This window comes from Armigeres subalbatus, unplaced genomic scaffold, assembly GCF_024139115.2.
Source record: "Armigeres subalbatus isolate Guangzhou_Male unplaced genomic scaffold, GZ_Asu_2 Contig1511, whole genome shotgun sequence".
Lineage (NCBI taxonomy): Eukaryota > Metazoa > Arthropoda > Insecta > Diptera > Culicidae > Armigeres > Armigeres subalbatus.
This window is the reverse complement of record NW_026942299.1, coordinates 3,901-29,815: the sequence shown is the minus strand read 5'-3', so window position 1 is coordinate 29,815 and position 25,915 is coordinate 3,901. Positions and strand designations below refer to the sequence as shown.

The 25,915-nt window shown below is 35.6% G+C and overlaps 1 protein-coding gene across 1 annotated transcript; it reads right to left on the bottom strand.

Moving 5' to 3' along the window:
• Positions 1–44: 44 nt before the first annotated feature.
• LOC134202897 (tyrosine-protein kinase-like otk) lies at positions 45–25,689 on the bottom strand. Its single transcript, XM_062677879.1, has 8 exons — positions 25,446–25,689; positions 15,232–15,624; positions 15,019–15,162; positions 14,403–14,960; positions 3,104–3,900; positions 2,870–3,042; positions 2,409–2,745; positions 45–2,340 (listed from the first exon to the last, which is right to left on the bottom strand). The coding sequence occupies exons 1-8, from the start codon at positions 25,687–25,689 to the stop codon at positions 2,182–2,184; spliced, it is 2,805 nt and encodes a 934-aa protein (XP_062533863.1). The 3' UTR covers positions 45–2,181.
• Between the last annotated feature and the right edge of the window lie 226 nt (positions 25,690–25,915).

Sequence of the window (25,915 nt, the reverse complement as noted above, 5' to 3'; positions counted from 1 at the left end):
TTTGGAGGGACACCGTTCGGACGCATTAATTTTCAACTTTCAAATTTAAGCATTCATTTTCCATTTATTCGCTTTTAACCAGTTTTAGCAGCAAATTGATTCTTAACTACTAAGTCTTGATAAAAATGTTACTTTCCGATAAACTAAATTGAATAATGCAGCGTTGTATGTACTGTTCCTCGAAAAATTGACGCATTCGCAATCAAATTTCCCTTTTCTACTTAAATTGACCGCATTAACTTCGCCTTCCAAATGACTAGACCATATTTTGTGTTGTTCTTACTTGGCCAAGATAAAAAAAACCTCACTATTTTAAATACAGAATTTCTCGCTAAAACGAGGGAAGAAACCGCTTACAATTGCAAAATTCAAGTTTGTGTGTTTTCTCACACCGACACGAATTAAACCTATAAAACTGATATGTCACTATTTACATAAAAAGAGTCTTACGTCTTACTACGTTTTGCTTGGAAGCAGCTTTCATTGTTCGATTTATCACTTCGGAGATTTTTCCCTACTTTCATTCAACTCAAACTCTTCTCCAGTTGAGTATTTTCGAGATTCACTTACACTCTAAGAAAAATGTTATGTAAAAATGCAATCGGACTTGTTCGTTAGCCTAATTCAGTCCAAGATTGGGACAAATGCATCGGTTCTGGTTTCGAAGTTTGGTATTATACAAATGAATATTGATGAATTCTAAAGTAATGTTCCCATCGGAATAAGTTTTATTTAGAAGCTACGGTTGATTTTTTTATACCAGCGGATTACATTATGATGATGGTGGAATAACTTCTTTGAAAGTTGAGTACGTGTATAATTTTGAATATAATTGTCATAAGTAGCGACAGAATTGGAATATCTACGAGCGGAGATCAGGATAAAGATTTTTCGATTTTTTTAGTTTAAAGAACTCTATGCATTGCAACAGGAAGCGTAAGGCAAGATTGGGAAACAAATTGGTTCAACAATCGGCGGCGTTTGGTGCTTAGTATGCCGAAAAGCGGTTCTTCTACAGACAATGTGTGGTAGTTATACTTTTGTTGATATATTTTGAGTGTTTAATGATTGAAGATTGATTGATGTTCTTTTGAATATATAATGTTTGATCATATCTAAGAGGATCTACAATTGTGTGTTTATTTTCATTTATATTGTATGGCAGGCAATTATAATATGATGTAATGTTTCTGGACTCGTTTATTTTAAGCACATTCATACAATGCTAGCTGTGTTCAATATATTAGAAAAAAATCAAACACAAGATAAATCTGAAATGTTTTGATCCATGTTTATAAACAATTTCAAACGAAACGTTTCATTAAAAAAAGCCTTCCGGAATCCAAAACAAAATTTAGTCGCGTTTTCAAAGGCAATAAAAACTCGATACTGAAGTACGCACGACTGTCATTTTTATTATTCCAGCTGTGCTGCGTCGCAGCATGCGTGGCAAAATAAAAGTGACAGTTGAGCGTTGCTTCCGTTTTGAATGGCGTGGCCTTGAAAACGTGAGTTCATTTAGTTTTGGTTTCCGGGAGGATTGTCCTTAATCGAGAAACAATTCTATGTCAAATTGTGGATCAATTTTAAAATAAATCAGTTTGTAAACGATAAATAATCTGAAAATTTTCCAAAGATAAAAAATAGTCTTGACATATATTATTATCCTTCCTTAGATGGTTAATCATAATTGCTCCACTTAAGATTTTTTTGTTGAATGAATACTAATTACGAGTCTATAATACTAGTGCTGGTAATATTCTTATAGTACGTTTGCGATAACTTATTCCAAGATTATCTTATCAGTTTGTAGATAAAAATATTATCAAGTCTTCATTTCGATAAATGCTATCAGATCACATATGGATCCATCATATGTACGGCAGTAAGTTTCTTCATAAGTCTTATCAAACTTTTGGATAAACTCCTCATTTTGTTCGAACCATAACATGGTTTCAACAAGTTTTCTCAATAAAACCATGTTCTATAAATTCCCAATTTCAATTGTATAGAATCTACTCATTTGTTTGACAATAAATACTAATATAATACAGGATACACTTAATAGCAGACATACTCGAAAAACTTATCCGTCCCTATCCTTTGGACGAAAAAGCAGTCGTTGTGTAAAGTTACGTTCATCAATCACGAATGGCTTACATACTTAGGGGTACAGACTCCTCAATCCGCCGTCGATGTTGCTGCTGCGGCCGGCTCCGACACCGCAGGCGCCACTTCTGTGGGCTCTTTTGGATACTCACTTTGTAAACAGTTTCCGATGGCTACGACCAGCTGACTGAAGGAAGGTCGCTCTTTTGGATTGACTGACCAACATGATGTCTGCAATCAATTCAAAAACATAAATGTTATCATAAACATTACAATCAAAATTTATTTTCGAAACTGACCAGTATTTTGTGCAAATTTTCCGGCGTCTTTTCCGCCAGCTTCCACTCCAACTTGCCGGTTTGGGCTTGCGTAACGTACTCCTCGTCGGTGAACTCCTTGAAGGGCAGTTCCAGGGCCGTGGTAAACAGTTCCCACATCAGCACGGCAAACGAGAAAATATCGCTCTTGATGGAAAAATCGTCGTCCTGGAGGCACTCGGGGGCCATCCACCGGACCGGCATCAGTTGGTTCTTGTATTTGAAGTACTCCTTGTTGTACTTGTCTCGGCTGAGACCCGGCATGGAGATTTTGGCCGAGAAGTCACTGCTGATGATGCAGTTGCGCGTTGCAAGATCCCTAGGGTGAACAAACATAGAATAGATGATTTGATCATTTGAATTACTTTTTATAACAGCAGGTAATCAGAAAGACAACAGATGTGTATGCAGCGAGGTTGTGTCAAAACTTCAAAAAAACTTACTTGTGGATAATCCGGGCTTTGTAGATGGCATCCATGCCGCGTCCAATTTGGTGAGCCAGTGCAAGTATCTGTGGCACATTCAACGGTGGAGGCTTGTTAGCGTTCTTCGATTCTACACTACCATTAGGCGGAACACTCGGAGATGTAGCCAGAAGGAATTGCTTTAGATCACCCTGCAGTATGAATCCACAATTAATTTAAATTGTCACAACTTTTCGAATCAAAACCACTTACCCAATCGGTATACTCAAGTAACATGTAGTGTGGATCCTTATCACGGCACAATCCAAACAGCTTGACCACGTTTTTGTGCGAGACTGTTCGGAACAGATCTAGCTGCCGCCGGAACTCCGAACAGCAATGTTCATCTTTCACTTTGGTTAACGCCTTCACCATTACCGGTTTGTAGTCATTTTCGGGCTTGATCTCGTTCAGTTCTTCATTGGACGGTTTCTTGGTAATTTTCTCATCCTCCGTCGTTATTTCAGTTTTGGTGGCATGAGCAACGTCATCACCTGCCGCAGGTTCCTTTACCGTTTCCACCTTCACAGTCTTGCAATCATTCTCCTTGATCTTCCCGATGAAGACATCCCCGAAATCGCACTTTCCAATCTGCAGCATCTCGATCACGCTCGATCGAGGCACCGCCAGTTGATCCAGCATCGAGTTGGAGCTATTTGATTTCTTGGACTTGTTCGAGTTGACCGTATCGTCACTCTTCTCCTGTCCGTCCGCCGTCGAACCCGTCTTCTGGTGACCGGATTTGGACTTGATCTTGGTTTTACCATCCTGCGAAGATTTGTCCGGCAGGCATGGTTCGATTTCGCAGTTTTTCAGATCCACGTCTCCATTTTCCTTGGAGCTCATGTTGAGCCGAGCCTTACGAGCCGCCCGACGGTGGCGACACCAGAGCATCAGGCCCACCACCAGAATTATGTAGGCAAACGCAACCGACATGGTGATCAGGACGGCTCGCGTTATTAGGAAACCATCCTCGGAGGACTCTTCCGGTTGTGGCATGCTATCGGCAGCTGGAGAAAAGAAAATAATTTCATTTCATTATAAAATAAGTTTTTAGATCATAGTACTATGAAAATGAGCTTGTATCATTCCTCTTTTTATAAATTCTTAACAGATATGTACACCCTTTTCAACCTAGTGTAAAGGATCATCTTCGACGTCTCAAGTATGGAGTATTGAATGGATTGGATTTGGATTTGTTTGGAATTGGATTTGATTTAGATTGGATTGGCTCTGAATTGGGATTGAATCTGGATTAGAGTTGGATTAGGTTTGGATTGGATTTGGATTTGAATCTGACTTGAATTGGATTTGGATTTCATTTCGGTTGGGTTCTGATTGGATTGGATTTGGATTCACTCTGAAATTGGATTAAATCTAGATAAGGTTTGGATTAGATTTGGATTGGAATTGAATTTGGATCGGATTTTAATCGCACTTGAATTAGATTTGGATTGGGTTCAAATTTGATTTGAATTGGATTGGAGTTGGATTGAATTTGGATTGGCTCTGAATTTGGAATCAATCTGAATTAAATTTTTATTGGAATTGGATTTTGATCGGGTTTGAATCGGACTTGCATTGAATTTGGATTGGAATTGGAATTGGATTGGCTTCGAAATTGGATTAAATCTGGATTAAATTTGAAATTTATTTGGATTTGTATTTTATTGGAATTGGATTTAGATTGGATTTGGATTGGAATTGGATTGGTTTTTGATTGAATTTAAATTTGATTGGATTAGATTGAATTTGGATTTGGATTAGATTTGGATTGGAATTGGATTTGAATTGGGTTCAGATTAGATTGGATTTTATTGGATTGGATTGGCTCTGAATTTGGATTAAATCTGGATTAGATTTGTATTGGATTTGGATTGGAATTGGATTTGAATTGGGTTCAGATTAGATTGTATTTTATTGGATTTGGATTAAATTTGGATTGGGCTAAGATAGATTGGATTTGGACTGAATTTGAATTAGACTTGGATTGGATTTGGGTTGGTTTTGAATTGGACTTGAATTGGATTTGGATTGGGTTCAGATTGTATTGGATTTGGATTGGCTCTGAACTTGATTAAATCTGGATAATATTTGAATTTCTTTTGAATTTGGCTCAGATTGGATTCGATATATTTAAATTTGGATTAAATCTGTAAAAGGTTTGGATTGGGATTGGGCTTGGATCAGATTTTGATCTGATTCGTATTCAATTTCAATTGTATTTGGATTGAGTTCAGATTGGATTGGATTTGGATTGATTTTGAATTGCCTCTGAATTTGGATTGAATTGACTCTAAACTTGGATTAAATCTGGATTAGATTTGGATTGGAATTTGATTTTCAGCGGATTTGAATCGGACTTGAATTGGATTTAGATTTGATTTGGATTGGGCTCATTTGGATTGGAATTGTATTTTGATCGGATTTGAGTCGGACTTGAATTTAATTTGGATTTCATTTGAATTGAGCTCAGATTGGGTTGGATATAATTGGATTTGGATTGGCTCTGAATTTGGATAAAATCTGGATTAGATTTGGATTGGAATTGGATTTGGATCGGATTTTAATTGGATTTGGATTTGATTTGGATTGGGCTCAGATTGGATTGGATTTAGACTGAATTTGGATTAGATTTGGATTGAATTTGGGTTGGATTTGAATTGAACTTGAATTGGATTTGGATTGGGTCAGATTGTATTGGATTTGATTGAATTTGGATTAAATCTGGATAAGATTTGGATTGAAATTGGATTTGGATTGGAATTGGATTTGGATCGGATTTGAATCGGACCTGAATTGGATTTGGATGGATTTCATATTGTATTGGATTCGATTTGATTTGGATTGAATTTGGCTTAACTTAAATCTGGATTTGATTTGGATTTGAATTAAATTAGGATTGACTCTGCATTTGGATTAGGATTGGAATTGTATTTTGATTTGATTTGAATCAGACTTGCATTGAATTTGGATTTGATCTGAATTGGGCTCAGATTGATTTGGATATAATTGGATTCGGATTGAAATTGGATTGGCTCTGAACTTGGATTAAATCTGGATTAGATTTGGATTTTTTTTAATTGGGCTCAGATTGGATTGAAAATAATTGGATTTGGATCAAATCTGTTATAGATTTGCATTGGAATTGGATTTGGATGGGTTTTGATTTGATTCGTATTAGATTTGGTTCAGATTGAGCTGGATTTCATTGGATTTGGATCGGATTTGAATTGTATTTGGATTGAGCTCAGATTGGATAAGATTTGGATTGATTTTGAATTGGCTCTGAATTTGGATTAAATCTGGATTAGATTTGGATTGGATTTTCATCGGATTTGAATCGGACTTGAATTGGATTTAGATTTGATTTGGATTGGGCTCATATTGGGTTGGATTTGGATTAGATTTGGATTGGTTTGGTTTGGAATTGGAATTTGGTCGGATTTGAATCGGACTTGAATTGGATTTAAATTTGATTTGGATTGGGCTCAGATTGGATTGGGATTAGATTTTGATTATATTTGGAATTGGATTTGAATCAGACTTGAATTGGATTTGAATTGGGTTCAGATTATATTGGATTTGGATTGATTTTGGATTGGCTCTGAATTTTGATTAGATCTGGATTAGATTTGGATTGGAATTGAATTTTGATCGGATTTGAATCGGACTTGCATTGAATTTAGATTTGATCTGAAATGGGCTCAGATTGGATTTGGATTAAATCTGTAATCGATCTAGATCGGATTTTGATTTGATTCATGTTAGATTTGGTTCAACTTGAGTTGGATTTGAGTCGGATTTGAATTGTATTTGGATTGATTTCATATTGGATTGGATTTGGATTCAATCTGGATTAGATTTGGACTGGATTTGCATTGGAATTGGATTTTGATTTAATCGAACTTGATTTGGATTTAGAAATTATTTGGATTGGGTTTAGATTGGGTTGGATTTGGATTAGATTTAGATTGGATTTGGATTGAAATTGGATTTGGATTGGAATTGGATTTGGATTGGCTTAGATTGGATTATATTCGAATCGGACTTGAATTGGATTTAGATTTGATTTGGATTGGGCTCAGATTGTATTGGATATAATTGGATTTGAATTGGGCTTAGATTAGATTGGATATAATTGGATTTGGATTGGCTCTGAATTTGGATAAAATCTGGATTAGATTTAGATTGGATTTGGATTGGAATTGGATTTTCATCAGATTTAAATCGGACTTGAATTGGATTTATATTTGATTTGGATTGGATTTTATTGGATTGATTTTTGGTTGCCTCTGAATTTGGATTAAATTTGGATTGGAATTGTATTTTGCTCGGATTTGGATCGGACTTGAATTGGATTTGATTTGGGCTTAGATTGGATTGGATATAATTGGATTTGGATTGGCTCTGAATTTGGATAAAATCTGGATTAGATTTTGATCGGATTTGAATTGGATTTAGATTTTATTTGGATTGAGCTCAGATTAGATTGGATTTGGACTGGATTTGGATTAGATTTGAATTGGATTTAGGTCGGATTTGAATTGAACTTGAATTGGATTTGGATTGGGTTCAGATTGTATTGGATTTGATTGAATTTGGATTGGCTCTGAATTTGGATTAAATCTGGATTAGATTTGGATTGGAATTTGATTTTCAGCGGATTTGAATCGGACTTGAATTGGATTTAGATTTGATTTGGATTGGGCTCATTTGGATTGGAATAGTATTTTGATCGGATTTGAGTCGGACTTAAATTTAATTTGGATTTGATTTGAATTGAGCTCAGATTGGGTTGGATATTATTAGATTTGGATTGGCTCTGAATTTGGATAAAATCTGGATTAGGTTTGGATTGGAATTGGATTTGGTTCGGATTTTAATTGGATTTGGATTAGATTTGGAATGGGCTCAGATTGGATTGGATTTAGACTGAATTTGGATTAGATTTGGATTGGATTTGGGTTGGATTTGAATTGAACTTGAATTGAATTTGGATTGGGTCAGATTGTATTGGATTTGATTGAATTTGGATTAAATCTGGATTAGATTTGGATTGAAATTGGATTGGATTTGGATTGGAATTGGATTTGGATCGGATTTGAATCGGACTTGAATTGGATTTGGATTGAGTTCAGATTGTATTGGATTCGATTTGATTTGGATTGAATTTGGCTTAAATCTGGATTTGATTTGGATTTGAATTAAATTGGGATTGACTCTGCATTTGGATTAGGATTGGAATTGTATTTTGATTGGATTTGAATCAGACTTGCATTGAATTTGGATTTGATCTGAATTGGGCTCAGATTGATTTGGATATAATTGGATTTGGATTGAAATTGGGTTGGCTCTGAACTTAGATTAAATCTGGATTAGATTTGGATTTCTCTTGAATTGGGCTCAGCTTGGATTGGCTATAATTGGATTTGGATCAAATCTGTAATAGATTTGCATTGGAATTGGATTTGGATCGGGTTTTGATTTGATTCGTGTTAGATTTGGTTCAGATTGAGTTGAATTTTATTGGATTTGGATCGGATTTGAATTGTATTTGGATTGAGCTCAGATTGGATATGATTTGGATTGATTTTAAATTGGCTCTGAATTTGGATTAAATCTGGATTAGGTTTGGATTGGATTTGGATTGGAATTGTATTTTAATCGGATTTGAATCGGACTTGAATTGAATTTAGATTTGATTTGGATTGGGCTCAGATTGGGTTGGATTTGGATTAGATTTGGATTGGTTTGGTTTGGAATTGGAATTTGATCGGATTTGAATCGGACTTGAATTGGATTTAGATTTGATTTGGATTGGGTTCAGATTGGATTTGGATTAGATTTGGAATTGGATTTGAATCAGACTTGAATTGGATTTGGATTGGGTTCAGATTATATTGGATTTGGTTTGATTTTGAATTGGTTCTGAATTTTGATTAGATCTGGATTAGATTTGGATTGGAATTGGATTTTGATCGGATTTGAATCAGACTTGCATTGAATTTAGATTTGATCTGAAATGGGCTCAGATTGGATTTGGCTTAAATCTGTAATCGATTTGGATCGGATTTTGATTTGATTCAACTTGAGTTGGATTTGGGTCGGATTTGAATTGTATTTGGATTGATTACAGATTGGATTAGATTTGGATTGATTTTAGATTGGCTCTGAATTTGGATTCAATCTGGATTAGATTTGGATTGGATTTGCATTGGAATTGGATTTTGAATGAATTTTAATCGGACTTGAATTGGATTTAGATTTGATTTGGATTGAGTTTAGATTGGGTTGGATTGAGTTTAGATTGGGTTGGATTTAGATTAGATTTGGATTGGAATTGGATTTGCATTGGAATTGGATTTGGATTGGCTTAGATTGGATTAGATTCGAATCGGACTTGAACTGGATTTAGATTTGATTTGGATTGGGCTCAGATTGTATTGGATATAATTGGATTTGGATTGGGCTCAGATTGGATTGGATATAATTGGATTTGCATTGGCTCTGAATTTGGATAAAATCTGGATTAGATTTAGATTGGATTTGGATTGGAATTGGATTTTCATCGGATTTGAATTGGACTTGAATTGGATTTAGATTTGATTTGGATTGGATTTTATTGGATTGATTTTTGGTTGGCTCTGAATTTGGATTAAATTTGGATTAGATTTGGATTGGAATTGTATTTTGCTCGGATTTGAATCGGACTTGAATTGGGTTTGCATTTGATTTGAATTGGGCTTAGATTGGATTGGATATAATTGGATTTGGATTGGCTCTGAATTTGGATAAAATCTGGATTATATTTTGATCGGATTTGAATTGGGTTTAGATTTGATTTGGATTGAGTTCAGATTGTATTGGATTTGGACTGGATTTGGATTAGATTTGAATTGGATTTAGGTCGGATTTGAATTGAACTTGAATTGGATTTGGATTGGGTTCAGATTGTATTGGATTTGATTGAATTTGGATTGGCTCTGAATTTGGATTAAATTTGGATTAGATTTGGATTGAAATTGGATTGGATTTGGATTGGAATTGGATTTGAATCGAATTTGTATTGGAATTAGATTTGGATGGGATTTGTATTGGAATTGGATTTAGATTGGATTTGAATCGGACTTGAATTGGATTTAAATTGAGTACAGATTTTATTGGATTTGATTGGATTTGGATTCAATTAGGCTTAAATCTGGATTAGATTTGGATTGGAATTTAGATTTGATTTGAAATGGGCTCAGATTGGATTTGGATTAAATCTGTAATCGATTTGGATCGGATTTTGATTTGATTCATGTTTGGTTTGGTTCAACTTGAGTTGTATTTGGGTCGGATTTGAACTGTATTTGGATTGATTTCAGATTGGATTGGATTTGGATTGATTTTAGATTGGCTCTGAATTTGGATTCAATCTGGATTTGGATTTGGATTGAGTTTAGATTGGGTTGGATTTGGATTAGATTTGGATTGGATTTGGATTGGAATTGGACTTGGATTGGAATTGGATTTGGATTGGAATTGGATTTGGATTGGCTTAGATTGGATTGGATTCGAATCGGACTTGAATTAGATTTAGATTTGATTTGGATTGGGCTCAGATTGTATTGGATATAATTGGATTTGGATTGGCTCTCAATTTGGATAAAATCTGGATTAGATTTGGATTGGGATTGTATTTTGATCGGATTTGAATAGGAATAAGATTTGATTTGGATTGGGCTCAGATTGGATTAGATTTGGACTGAATTTGGATTAGATTTGGATTGGATTTAGGTCGGATTTGAATTGAACTTAAATTGGATTTGGATTTGAATTGGAATTGGATTTGGATCGGATTTGTATTGGAATTGGATTTGGATCGGATTTGAATCGGACTTGAATTAGATTTAGATTTTATTTGGATTGGGCTCCGATTGGATTGGATTTGGATTGAATTTGAATCGGACTTGAAGTGGATTTGGATTGAGTTCAGATTGTATTGGATTTTTTTGGATTTGGATTGAATTTGGCTTAAATCTGGATTAGATTTGGATTGGAATTGTATTTTGATCGAATTTGAATCGGACTTGAATTGGATTTGGATTGAATTTGGATTGGGATAAGATTGGATTGGATTTGGATTGGATTCGGATTTGGATTGGATTTGGATTGGATTTGAATTGGACTTGAATTGGATTTGGATTGGGTTCAGATTGGATTGGATTTGGATTGATTTTTGGTTGGCTCTGAATTTGGATTAGATTTTGATTGGAATTGTATTTTGCTCGGATTTGAATCGGACTTGAATTGGGTTTGGATTTGATTTGAATTGGGCTTAGATTGGATTGGATATAATTGGATTTGGATTGGCTCTGATTTTGGATGAAATCTGGATTAGATTTTGATCGGATTTGAATTGGGTTTAGATTTGAGTTTGATTTGGACTGAATTTGGATTAGATTTGGATTGGATTTAGGTCGGATTTGAATTGAACTTGAATTAGATTTAGTATGGGGTTCAGATTGTATTGAATTTGATTGAATTTGGATTGGCTCTGAATTTGGATTAAATCTGGATTAGATTTGGATTGAAATTGGATTTGAATCGAATTTGTATAGGAATTAGATTTGGATCGGATTTGTATTGGAATTGGATTGGAGTTAAGATTTTATTGGATTTGATTGGATTTGGATTCAATTAGGCTTAAATCTGGATTAGATTTGGATTGGAATTGGATTTGGATCAGAATTTAATTTGATTTATGTTGGATTTGGTTCAAATTGGATTGGATTTGATTGGATTCGGATTAAATTTGGAATTGAATTGGATTTATATTGAATTTTGATTGGACTTGGATTGGTATTGGATTGAATTTGTATTTGGATTAGATTTGGATTTGGATTGAATTGGGTTTAGATTAGTTTGGATTTGGATTTAGATTTGATTTGAATTGAATTGGATTTGATTGGAGTTGTATTGAATTTGGATTACATCTGAAATGGATTTGAATAAGATTTGAATTAAATAAGGTTTGGATTTGAATTTAATTCGGATTTGATTTGCTCTAAATATAGATAAAAACTGGAATACATTTGGATTGAATTGGGACTGGAGTTAGATTGGATTTGGATTTAGAATTTGACAGAATTTGGATTGGATTCAATTGGATTTGGATTTAATCTGGATTTTATTTGGATTGGATTTGTATAGTAATTGGATTAATTTGTATTAGAATTGGATTGGATTTTGATTGGATTTATATCTGGATGAAGATTGGATTGGAATTGGTTTGGTCTGGATTTAATTTGATTTTGGGTTTATTCTGAATTAAATTTGGATTGGATTTGGATTCAATTTCGATTGGATTTGGATTGGAATAGGATTAGATTTGGATTGGATTCAGATTGAATTTTAATTGGAGTTGGATTGGATTTTCGTTAGATTTTTATTTGCTTTTGATTTGATTTGAATAAGATTGGATTTGGATTGTATTTGAATAAGAATTCGATTGGATTTGGATTACAATTTTATCTAGGGTAAAATGCCCAATAGTGGACCCCCTAGTAGCGGAATTTTGCTTTTCCTGTCATAAGGCTTAGACATTTTCAACATATTAACTCTGCTTGATATCTAACAACAAGCTCTGCATCCCATCTTCACGATGCATACATAAAACACCCAAATACACGACGCTATTCGTTGAAATTAACATTTTAAAGTCTAACTGAATTTGCCCTATAGTAGACCCCTTGGGAGTCCATAATAGGAAATTGCTTCCCTATAGTCGACACTTCATTTGATTTTCATGTCCCGTTTCGGGACGTTCTTCTTCCCTATTATGGACCCCCCAAAATATTCCTATAATGGACACTCTCGTGTTTATTTTTTTTTAGAATTGTAGAAAATCATCTAATTTAACTTTCCATAGCATTTCCAATGCATGTAATCAAATCATAGGACTGTAAGGTAGGTTCTCCCGATAGAATTTTATAGCAAAATTTTAATATTGTGCAGTAATAATGCAAAAATGGCTGGAGGGTCCACTATTGGTTGGGGGTCCACTATTGGACACTTTACCCTAGAATTGGATTTGTTTTGAATTCGATTTAAATGGGATTCAAACGTGATTCGAATTTGGATTATTTTTGGATCGGAGTTCAATTTTGGTTAGATTAGATTAGAATTACATACAAATTTGATTTGAATTGGATTCCATTATGATTTGGATTGAATTTGGAATTGTTTTTGAAAACGATATGGATTGGATGTGGAATAGATTATAATTATATTTGGATCGAGTTGGATTGGATTTGCACTCGATTTGGATAGGTTTTGGATAGGATTGGATCTATATTGGCTTTGAATTAGAATTGTGTTTGGGAGTACCTAACAATGGATCTGTTTCTGATCTATATTAGGGTTGAATTGGAATTAGATAAGATTTGGATTGGATGATTGGATTGATTAAATTGGTTTTAGATTGGATCGGAATTCGATTAGATTTGGTTTTATTTGAATCGGATTGAATTTGGAGTGGTATGGACTGTATTTGGATTGCCTTGGGTTTGGGTTGATTTTGATTTGATTTGCATTGGATTCGGATTGAAATTCAATTCGGACTGGGTTTGGAAGATTTGCATTTGATTTGGAATAAGATTATTTTTAACTGGAATCTTATTTGTTTTTCGTTAGAATTTAGATCAATTCTGTATCGTATTTGGGTTAGTTTTGAATTCAATTTTGATTGGATCGGATTTGGCTCTTATTTGGATCCGATTTGGATAGGATTTTAAATTATGTTCTGGTTTACGTTATTTCTGATTGGGCCAATTTGTTTTACTTAGGTTTTGATTGGAGTGGATTTGTTTAATTTTTGATTATGATTTTGTTGATTTTGAACGAAATTTTTGTTTGAGTTGGATTGTATTTTGATTGCATTTAGCTTTGATTTAGATTCTCTTTACTGCCGTCATACGCATATTTGTCCCATGTTTGCTGGGATTTCCTATGTACATGGGACAGTTATGCGTATAACGGCAGTGACAATCAAAATTTTCAAATGATTGATACAAAAAGTGTGACATAGGAATTAGGAGGGATTGGGGGTTGAAAATGGCCAATTTTTGCGTTACGTAAATAATGGATCTTCCCTCACAGAAAGAATCTAATTGGTTTTTTTATATGATTAGATGAGATTGAATTATTAATAATTTTGGATAAGATTCGATTTTTGTTTTAAATTTGGAACCAATGATTTTTTATTGGTTTGGTTTTGAATTTTATTTTTAATTTGGATTGGGTTTGCAGTTTTAGTGGATATACGAAATAGATTTCAGTTGTTTTGGGATTAGATTTAGTGTGGAAAGCTATATAATGGCTTGTCTGAAATCTTGACCTTACATTTACTATGCTTTTCAGACTCACGACCCTATCTATTTAAGAGGTCAGAAACTTATTTATGACACTAGACACAATTAATCCATAAAAATTATTCACTATATTGATTTTGCTACACAATACTTACGTTTCACAATCAGGTGAACCTCCTCGCGTTTCAATCCCGCACTGTTTCCAATCGTGCAGCCGTAGTTCCCATCGTCCTCCAGATGCACCTCGGTCAGCACCAATGTGCCATTGTCCAAAATCCTGTACCTTTCGTCTTCGGTCTGATTGGAACTGTGCAGATACTGCAAATCCTTATCCCACTGAATGGTAGGCTTCGGATCACCCGTGGCCACACAGTGAATGAACACCGTCCCCATCTCGGCTACCTGTAGCGATCCTTCCGGAGCTATTTCAAACTTTGGCGCCACAACTACGTGCACCTGCACGGAGGCACTGATTTCTCCTTGGCTGTTGGAAGCGACGCAAGTGTAGCTTCCACGGTGATCGGTGGACACGGTTCGGAAAGTGAGCGTTCCGTTGACGTCCTCAACCGAATCCGGCAAATCGGATTTAGTTCCTTCGGTTGTCCAATGAACTGACGGGGTAGGCGTTCCCTGTGCTTTACAATGGATTTTGGCGATTGATCCGAGTTCTAAGTTTTTCGAAGATGGCGGTTTGGGAGTGAATCGGAGATTTGCTATACGAATCAAAGACTTAATTATATTAAGTTAGTCAAAATATATTGAGTCACTTACATATGATTTGAAGTTCTGCCACGTTGGATGTCACCAAAAAATCGCTTCCATTATTAGTCACCTGACAATCGTAGCTACCTTCATCGCTTGCAATGACCGAATTGAAAATTAACGATCCATTGTTTCGGTTCACGTGGATTCGTCCTGCATCGAAAATAAAATTGGAACAACATAATTTCTTTTGCACATTTTCCAAAAACCGAACAAACTAACCATCGTCCCGGTACACGGTGCTCTCGGTTGGGCCATTCTCGCCGTCCAGCCCATCCACGTTGTCCCACTTCCGAATCACCTTGCCATCCTTACGCCACTTCAGCACGAGCAGACCGGAGTCGTTACCGCCAGCGAGCGACGACTTGAAGCCACAATTAAAAATAGCGGCGGCACTTTCATTCACAACCACATTGACCGGATGGTCAACGATTTGCACCGGGACAGCTGAGCCATCCGCGGACAACAACGGCAGAGATGTACCGGCGGGCAACATCGACGTCAGGGGGGATGTGGCTGTTAGAGCGGCGGCGATGAGCTTATCTCCACGTTTTCCTCGGCACAGTAGCGAATTTCGGCTTTTGGTGCAGTCGATTTTGGCGTTGTTGTCTAGTACTGGAGGGTACAAAGAGGAAGAGAGAAGAAGGGAATTGCAGTGAGCATATGGTGGAGGTTGAAAGGGCCGCCGCTGGGCACGATGCAGTCAAGTGATCAAATTACAATGCTATGTTGGTGCATCGGAGAGCGAAACATGAGCCTGAATGAATATCAGACCGATTCAAGAATGATAGACGATGTACTACGTTATTTGTAAGAACTTTTGCAAATGTTCGTAATTGATTTTGTCCTTGATTTTTGGAATGGCGATTGTGCGCTTCATTCAATTTTTTTGGTCAACCAATGTACCCACCAGAAGGAATTTCCGATCTATCTGGTAGTATCGTCAGTTGAACAAAATTAGCTAAAACCTATAAGCTTTTTTAAATTTCAAGGTCAAATACGCCTATTTGTAAAAAGTTCCTAGATTTAAAGAATAAATTGCCATAAATTACAACATTGAAAAACAACGAAATATGTAAAATTTAGCCGGATTCCTAAAAAGGATGGGATTTTAATTTGTCTTTATAGGAAACTTAGGGCGGTGCACTAATTACGAAGAGGATTTTTCTGGGCTATTTAGGGTAACGGGAGGTAAAGTTTGCCCTGAATGTAACGTTTTTTCATAACGTAAATCAATCAATAATTCAGCGATAGTACATTGCTTTGTAGATAGATAGTTATCACGGCTTCTTCAAAAAAGTGTATCAAGCATATTTTATTTAGAATACGCTAGATTTATGCACCCTCTTAAACTGATAAACGCAATAAACTTGCGTGTAAAACACTTTGACTCGGTTTTTAGCAGCAACTTAAGTGTCTGTGGCTGTGTAAGACTTTTTTCTTTGATCCAATAGAGTAGTTTTCTGAACGGACTTTCCTATTTTAGCACATTAGATGAACGGATAACAATCACACTATTTTAGCATGCATATTAATTTCAATTTTTTAGTATAGTGGCACGATTAACCAATATTTTTGGACAATATTTAAAGCACTCGTTGCCAAAATACAGCTTACGACTTTCATTTGAAGCAGCACATTACAATGCCTAACTTTAGGCTTTTACAAACGATTTATAGTAAATAATGCACCAAAGCATCTAATCTAGAGCTATGATTAGGAAATTTTACCGAACATAAAAGTCCATTATGCTCGAAACTCGGCTTAAATTACGCATTACGCTCGTAACTTTTGATAGTTTAAATAAGAGATTGTGCACGATTAGTGATATTTTTGACTACTTGGCGTAATAATCAAAAGTAAGCAAGCCGTCTGGTGGTTAGAATTCATAATTTTGGTTAGAGCTTCAACATGAAGATTTACAACGATAAATGTGCAGTGGTTTAAGCCACCCTATTAGAACAGTAAGAAAACAATAAATTATGTCGCTCTGAAATTGGTTTTGATTAGATTAAGCTTGGATTTGGATTGGCTTCGAAATTTTATTAAATCTGGATTAAATTTGGAATTGAATTGGATTTGGATTTTATTGGATTGGATTTGGAATTAATTTTGATTGGATTGAAATTAAATTGGAGTTGGATTGAATTTTGATTGGATTTAGAGTAGATTGGATAAAGATTAAATTTGTAGGTATTTAATTTGTATTGGCTCTAAATTTCTGGAAATCTGGATTAAAAAAATAGGAATCTGGATTAGGTTTTAATAGGATTTGGATTGGAATTTAATTTTGATCGGATTTAAATCGGACTTGAACTGGATTTGCTTTGGAAATGGCTTGGCTATGAAATTGGATTAAATTTGCAATTTATTTGGATTTGAATTTGATTAGTATTTGAATTAGATTGGAGTTGGATTGAATTTGGATTGGCTTTGAATTTGGAATAAATATGGATTAAATTTGGATTGAACTTGTATCGGATTTGAAATTGATTTGGATTGTACTGGGTTTGATTGGATTTGGATTGAATGTGGATTGGCTCTGAATTTTTATTAAATCTGGATTAGATTTAGATTGGAATAAGATTGGATTTGGATCGGATTGTGCATGGAATTGGATTTGATTTGGATTGGGTTCAGATTGGATTGGATTTTTTTTTATTTGGATTAAATTTGGATTGGCTCTAAATTTAGATTGAATCTGGATTAGATTTGGATTGGAATCTTAATTAGATCTGATTTGAATTGGATTTGGATTTGATTCGTATTGGATTTGGCTCAGATTGGATTGGATTCAATTGGATTTGGATCAAATTGGGATTGGTTCTGAATTTGAATAAAATTTGGATTAAAGATGGAATTTGGGTTGGAATTGGACTTGGCTCGGATATGAATCGGATTTGAATCGGACTTGTACTGAATTGACTCTAAATTTGAATCAAATCTGAATTAGATTTGGATTGGAAATTGATTTGGATCGGATTTGAATAAGATTTGGATTTGATTGGATTAAATCTGGAAATTATTTTGATTGAATTGTGATTGGATTTGGATTTGTTTGGAATTGTATTGTATTAGGATTGAATTTGGATCTTATTGGATCTATTGGGTTTGAATCGGATTTGTATTGGAATTGAATTAGATTCGGATTGGATTCAGATTGAAATTTGATTGAAGTTGGTTTGAAATTGGATTAGATTTGGTTTGAATTTGAATTGGAAAACAACAAGTTTCTTGTTAGCAACGTCTACAGTATCAAAAAACTTTTGAGCACAGTCTCTTTATGAAGATAAAAAAAAGCATCTCTTAGATTTGAATATCAAGAAAAAAGTTAATCAGTCTGGAACTGATGTTGCGATAGAATGATGGGACGAATGATGCAGCGTAGTGCTCAATAAATTATCGTTAAAATCGATATATCACTTACATATGAAAATAGCAATGCTACAACCTTTCTTTTACGATAATTGAAATATCTTTTGAACGTAAGGCAATATAGGAATGTAAATGGAAAGTTTTTGTTCTAGCTGATTAACGAAACGCTGTATCGCGTCAGCTCAACCTAAGGTGGCAGGCCCACCAGCGCGATATAGGTAATGCGACCCCGGTAAGGTAGCTTACTGAAGCATCTCAAATACCACAAAAAATTGAAATAGAAGAAAAAGAAAACGTTAGTTTTTGCATCGAAATAAGTACTATGATTGGAAACTCGGTACCTGGAATGTCAGGACCCTAAATGAACCTGGACGAGTGAGCCTTCTGGCTCGTGAACTGCAGAAGGTTTAAGTGAACGTGGCCGCTATTCAAGAAGTCCGATGGCCTTCATCCGGAGAACGTGAATTCCGAGCCATGGACCTCACGACCAACACTGCATTCAAGTGTAACATCTATCACAGCGGCGGCGGAAAAGCAGAGCAAGGAGTTGGTTTCGTAGTGATGGACAAGCAGATGAAGCGAGTGATGCGGTGGAAACTCATTAGCGAACGAATCTGTGTGTTGAGGATACGGTTAAAAAGTTCGTTATGCTCGAATCTTTTGATATCTTAAATAAGAGATTGTGCACAAATAATGTTGTTTTTGACTACTTGGCGTAATAACCAAAAGCAAGCAAGCTGTCTGGTGGTATAATTTTGGTTAGAGCTTCAATATGAAGATTTACATCGGTAATAATGTTCTCAACCACAGCATAATAGGCTATGGTTTAAGCCACCCTATAAGGACAGTAATAAAATAACATTCCCCTCTTAGCTTTTACGCAATTAGTATACGGCACCTCATTATATTTTTAAAAAAATAATATGGAGAAATAGATCAGCGAACATCGTTCGTAGTAGAGAACAACGAACCAAGAATCGTACTCCCTATCTTTGGATTTAAAAATTCTATGCCTTTGCTCACAAGGGTAATTGGAGACCCCAAGACATTATATTTAGATCATTTAGTGTATTACAGGTAAACTTCGATATAACCTACATATTGATTTCAAAGTTGTACGTTATATCGAATTGTACGTTATATCGAAGCATGAATAATCATCATTATTTTACACTACTTAAATAATGTACTATTATGTACTTTATGAGTGAATATTTATTTTTTTATATACGGCTCAGCTAGCAGTGTGAAATAGATTTTCTTGTGAACAATTCCTACAAACTAAATCGTTACTAAGAAAAATGAATTGAAGAAAAAAGAATTGAATTACTCATTTTCTCCTTTTTCTTCTTCTTCTTCTTCAATGGCTCTACATTCCAACTGGAACTTGGCAACCTTTTCAATTCTATTAGCATTTCCTCAGTCATATATTGAAAGCTTTTCTATGCCCGCCATTGCATGAGTATGTATCTTATGTGGCAAGTACAATGAATACACTATGACCAGGGAGTCGAGAATGTTTCCCATCCGAAAACATCCTGGTCCGGACCGAGAATCGAACTCGCCATCTCTAGATTGGCAATCCCACGCCTTGCAAGGCTACTGGAGACCCCAATTCCTCATTTATTATAGATATAAGGCACATGAAACAATTTGTGTACACAGAGCTTGATTTTCGTTACATTTTTTGCATGAATATTTATTTATTGAGTACATATTCGCGATCTTAAGCAGATTTAAACTAGGGCACGATAGGGCATGTGACTCATCAAATTGATTTTTTTCTCTGAAATTTTATTATATACGCCAACATTATTCTGAAAAATAAATCTGATATCCCGCCAATTTTGATCAATCTTGGCGAAATTTCCGAAGTAATTTCTAGAGAAGTTTCTGGAGAAATGTAGGATTTTTTCATAGGAAATTCCTTTTATATTTTCTTTCTTTAGTAAAACCATACAAAATACCTGAATTCTATCCGATATTTTGTTGAAGGAACCAATGGAACGCACAGTATTTTCTAACCCAGGAATTGTTTTGGCCTTGAAAAGTTAAAAGACTACTATTCTTCCATTTACTTCCACTATTAACTTTTTTATGGGCCCTCCTTAGCCGTGCGGTAAGACGTGCGGCTACAATGCAAGACCATGCTGAGGGTGGCTGGGTTCGATTCCCGGTGCCGGTCTAGACAATTTTCGGATTGGAAATTGTCTCGACTTCCCTGGGCATAAAAGTATCATTGTGTTAGCCTCATGATAAGTATACGAATTCAAAAACGGTAACTTGGCTTAGAAACCTCGCAGCTAATAACTGTGGAAGTGCTTGATGAACACTAAGCTGCGAGGCGGCTCTGTCCCAGTGTGGGGATGTAATGCCAATAAGAAGAAGAAGAAGATTCACTTTTTATGTATCAACAAACAGATACGTATTTCGTTTCCTACTTGGAAACTTCTTCAGTGTTTGTTATCGACGAAAATAATTAATCACTTGAAAAGTTGATTTTAGAGGCTCATTGACTTCAGAAAATAGTTTCAGTATGTTAAGCTCCATTTTTCGGAATTTTTTTTTAACTGAACCCCCTAAAAGTGAGATGGAAATTCTCTTTCCTCCAATTATGAAGATACACCATTGGTGTCGTCGAGAAAGTTGTAGAAAAAGTTTTTACGATAAATTTTGCTACATAAAGTTTATTTCTATCTGCTATAGAAGTCGAGATATGGGTCGTTATTTATGAACGATCAAGAATCAGGTTTTTCACGACATTTTCGTCAAAATATTCTTTAGATTTTTCAAATGTTCTACAAAAATGTCCCTCGCAATAAAAAACATGAACCTTTCGAAGACAGTTTCTTTTTATTTTTCATATTAACGAAGTTATTGACGATTTTTGGTTTAAAAATTAGCATTTTGACATTCACTGCATACACTGCATTTGACATTCACTGCATAGGGGCAAAATGGGGCAGAATTTTAATTAGGAGATTGAAAGTATAACTCAAGCACTAACGGTTGCATTGCAACATATATGTGACTTAGCTTGCCGTAAGTACCGTATGGACATCTGTTTCTTCTTCTTCTTGTTATATATAAAAATGAATTGGTCTGTATTCCGCATAACTAAGAAACGGCTGGGCTCAAATTTGTTCATCACAATTTCCGATGGGCTTACAGAATATTTTCTTATGTAAAAGTCACGTATAAAACTAAAAAAAAAATATGAAAAAGTCAAATTAGAATTTGTATGGAAATTTTGTATAGGCAGATCACAACTCGCATTCTCGCCTACTGTGCAAGACAACGTCTGCCGGGCTATCGAGTTCATGATAATGACACTTACGCCATACCTATGACTTGTCTTAATACCAAATTTTGAAAACGATTTTCGAATCAACGGATATTTTACAGAGAAATACTAATATTATTATTTCTTTCTAGAGAATTCTTAATGAAAAGAAAAAAACTAAAGTTTTTGAAACACTTTTCTGTTAACTTGTTTTGCAATATCGTAATGTTTTAGTCGTAGCAAACCGGGTTTTTATTATTCCGGGATATTTTTTTTCTTTTTTTTTTGGGTATCCAGCTGGAGCTACCTGGTAGCTTAAATTGTCAAGACTGGACCCGAACAAAAGTTTTGCTTCTACTAGGACCAATACTTAGAAGAACTAGTCTATGTTGACCACTTGAACACTATTTTTTAGTATTGTGATAGCTAGCAGAATCTCAAAATTTCTGTTGTAGCATAGATTTCCCTTATACCCTTTACCATTGTCGTTTTCACGTCAGTCTTTCAAGCAAATAATGGAAGTTCTAATTTAAAACGTTTTAAACACACAAGAGGTTATCTGGCGATTTGAAATGTAAAATTTGAGCAGAGTTTAAACGTAAAGTTTAGTTTATAGTTTCTTGGAGCCGACAATCAGTACCTAAAGGCAGTCAATTACGACATCAAACATTAAAATTTTAAGAAATGTCTCTTCTCCGTGGAAACTTGATGTTGCTGAGAGCTTGGAAATCTACCGACAGGTACAAACGCGGTTGTTGAATAAAGATCAAGGAAATGGTAGCTCCTGGCTCTTCAAGTTTATACCTAAGCATTAAGCGCATCAAGCGAGTATAAATAAGCACCGTAGTAAGATAAGTACCTAGATAAATTATTATACCTACGCATAGTATAAATAGTGTAAGCTGCGATCATTTTCTTCAAGTCGAGTCAAGTACGAGACACTGAAGACGGCCTTACTTTTGAGGTCGAAATACGTATCTGTCAAGATACAATTAAGTGGTGGAATTCAATGGGATTGTATAAACTCGTCTTATGACAGGTAACTTTTGATTCTAAAACTTTGTTTTGTACATATAATGCATGGCGATTCGTAAATCAAAGTCTAGTTAATCTTGCCTACCAAAACCAGCACAGTGTATGAAGGACTGTAGCAAAATGTCAAAAGAACAACACGACGAAGTTACAAAATTTGAAAATCTAATAGATTTCAAATAGATTACATGATCGAGAAAAGAAAATTTATAAGCATCCTAAACAAAATCTAGAATCTGAACGTTAAGAAGCCCCCACTCAAATGGCTTAAAAGGTTCGAAATCCGTCTTCCAAGAGGTTCGAAAGTATCCTTTCAAGACGCTCGAAAGCCTCCTTTCAACAAGCCCAAATGCCTTCTTTCCAAATACTCGGAAACCTTCTTTCAAGAGGCTCGAAAGCCTCCTTTCAAATGCCTGAGAGACATCCGTTCAAGAGCATCAGAAGCCTTCTTTCAAGAAGCTCGGCAACTCGTTTCAAGACGCTCAGGACTCATTTTAAGGGACTCGTACGCCTTTTCTTAAAATGCTGGGAAGCCTCCATTCAAGAGGATCAAAGCCTCCTTTCAAAAGGATACCAAGGCTTCATTGATGAATATAAAGAGCCTTCTTTCAAGAGGTTCGGATGCTTCTCATCATTAAGGCTCAGAGGTCTCCTTTCAACATCCTTAGAGGCCCTTCCATTCCCAAGCATTTCCAGAGTTTCAGAAGCTTTTTCAATAAGCTCGTAAGTCCCTTTCAAGAAGCACGGAAGCATCCTTTCAAGAAGGGCAAAAGGAGGCTTTCAAGAGACTCATAAGCCTTCTTCAAGGTCCTTAGGCTTTCAAGAGGCTTAGAAGCCTTCTTCCTCGGCTAATTTCTTAAATTATTACTCAAGGAATTGAGGAAGGAGGAGAGAAAGGAAGATATGGAAGTATTGACCTAATGTGTTTTTAGAATAAATTACTGGTGAAGTTATTGAAAGAACAACTACCTGTTGCTATTTTCGAATGAAATCCAAGAGAAATTCCAGATGGAACAATTCCAGAAGGAATTCTGGAAGGAGTTCTTGAAGGATCTTCCGAGGGAATTCCTGAAAAAATCTAAGTATTTCTTCAGAAATAATGTTTAATGATTCTCCCTAGAATCTTCCAGAAATTACTTTGCGAAAATTTCTTTAGTTTTTTTCCCAATTCCTTCATGGGTTCAATCAGATTTTTTGTTCTTCCTGGAACTCATTTAGAATTTCCTACAGGAATTCCTCCACAAAATTCGCCAGAAATTCTTTTGGGAGCTCCTCCAGAAATTTCCTATGAGTCTTGAGTCTACAATACCAATACTCGACATTGGCTGACTTAGACCTGCAAACCGACATCAATTCTGACTTTGACAGAACTTTTGCCCAATATCAACTAGACATTTGTCCGTATAATAATGGTTAAAACCAGAGTGTAAAATAATCGAAAATTTTTGGTGACGTGCACCTCTCTTCACTTGTCAGCTCACTTCCAGACACATTCATAGTCGGCTCTGGACTGTCAATATTCGATTGAATATTAGTCATTGAATATTTATGTACGTTCTACAAATTGATAAATTATCTGAAATCTGAACAAGTTTTAAATGAGTAAAGTAGTTTATCATATAGAACTGAATCCGATTTTCATCCACGAGGCACTTTCAATGGTAAACATCAATATAAACAATGCTAATAATGTTTTTTCCTGCATACAGTAAGCACATTCAGTGACAGCAGAATGAATGAGTTGGTGGAGTAGTCGTCTGACTATGTCATTCTATGTTTTGAATAATCATGCGATGTTTGTCAAAATTCGGACTGAAATTGCTTCACGAAGATGAATATTTTATGCTCTGGTTAAAACGTTATTATTATCAACATTATCCAATACTTCGGGAGAGTTCTGAGGATCGTGTGAACAGAAGAAAACAGTAACAATGATAGCTGATAAAATTAGACTCCAACGAAAACAGCTGATAAAATTAGACTCCATAAGATGATGTCATCGCCACATAAATGATCATAACAATTTCGTAAATTTTTTCTACCCAAATTAAAATCATTTTCCGAAGTGTACGGTATATCGAAGGTACGTTGAATCGAAGATTACCTGTAGTTAAGTTTTTTCCAAAAACAGATTCTGCTATTGATCTATCCAATGATAAGATCGCTCATGGGAAGCAAATCAGCCAAAACATTTGAAATAAAAATATGAATCAAATGGCCGTGCAGCCTTCAAGCCACACATTTAAGAAGCGTTTAAGTGCTGGAGTTAATTATGCTAAAACAAGTTTCGTGTCAGCAACGTCTACAGCACCAAAAAAACTCTTAAACACAGAAAGGTTAAAAAGATTTCTAATCTATAGCAACAATTTTCAAATAAACATGAATTCAAAAATAAAATGTGAAAAGTGAACATCAATCTGGCGGCTCCTTCAAAATTAGGTTTTCTTGAATACACTTTCCATAACCGGATATTAGTCCCATCTTTGTTGAATTTTTCATCCGTTTAGGATTGATATGCGATCATTTGCAACAAATCATATGGTAATTTTAGCCACAAAACCGTTGTACCGCTTCTGATCACGAACAGTCGATGTATCCTGCTTTATTACTGCAAATTATGGTTAATTTCGTCACATCCGCATTCTCTCATTGTTCCGATCCAGCAAGCTGCTCCATAATGCATGAAATATTTGTCACAAGAATTCGCTACCCCACCCCGCACGGTGCACACCAAGGAAGTACTTACCATTAGCACTTGCTCCAGGCACTCCGTTGCTGGGACCTGTAGTGCCCTTCAACTTGAGCCGGTAGTTTTTGACGCTCGCGACCGACGTCGACGATGTCATTCCCCCGGTTCCGGCGGCCCCGTGGTGCACCACCAAACATCCGTAGACACCATTATCCTTGGCTGTTGCATTTTTTATGTGCAGCTTCCGACGCTGAAAATCGATATGCGCCGATTTGGTGAGTCGTTCGTTGTTTCTGTGCATAGTGGAAAACGAGAACCGGAAGAGGAAAAGAAGGAAAGAAATGAGAAGAATCGTTCTTGCTGTATGAAAACTGCATATATTAGGGTGTCTCGTAGCAGTAAAAAACGACAGGGTCAAAAATGTAGGGTCAAATTAGGTCAGTCGTACTACAGTCGTTGCGACAAAATCAATCTACATTGTGCACTGTTAGGGAAGATAAATAAGTTTCAAATACATTTTAATAAAT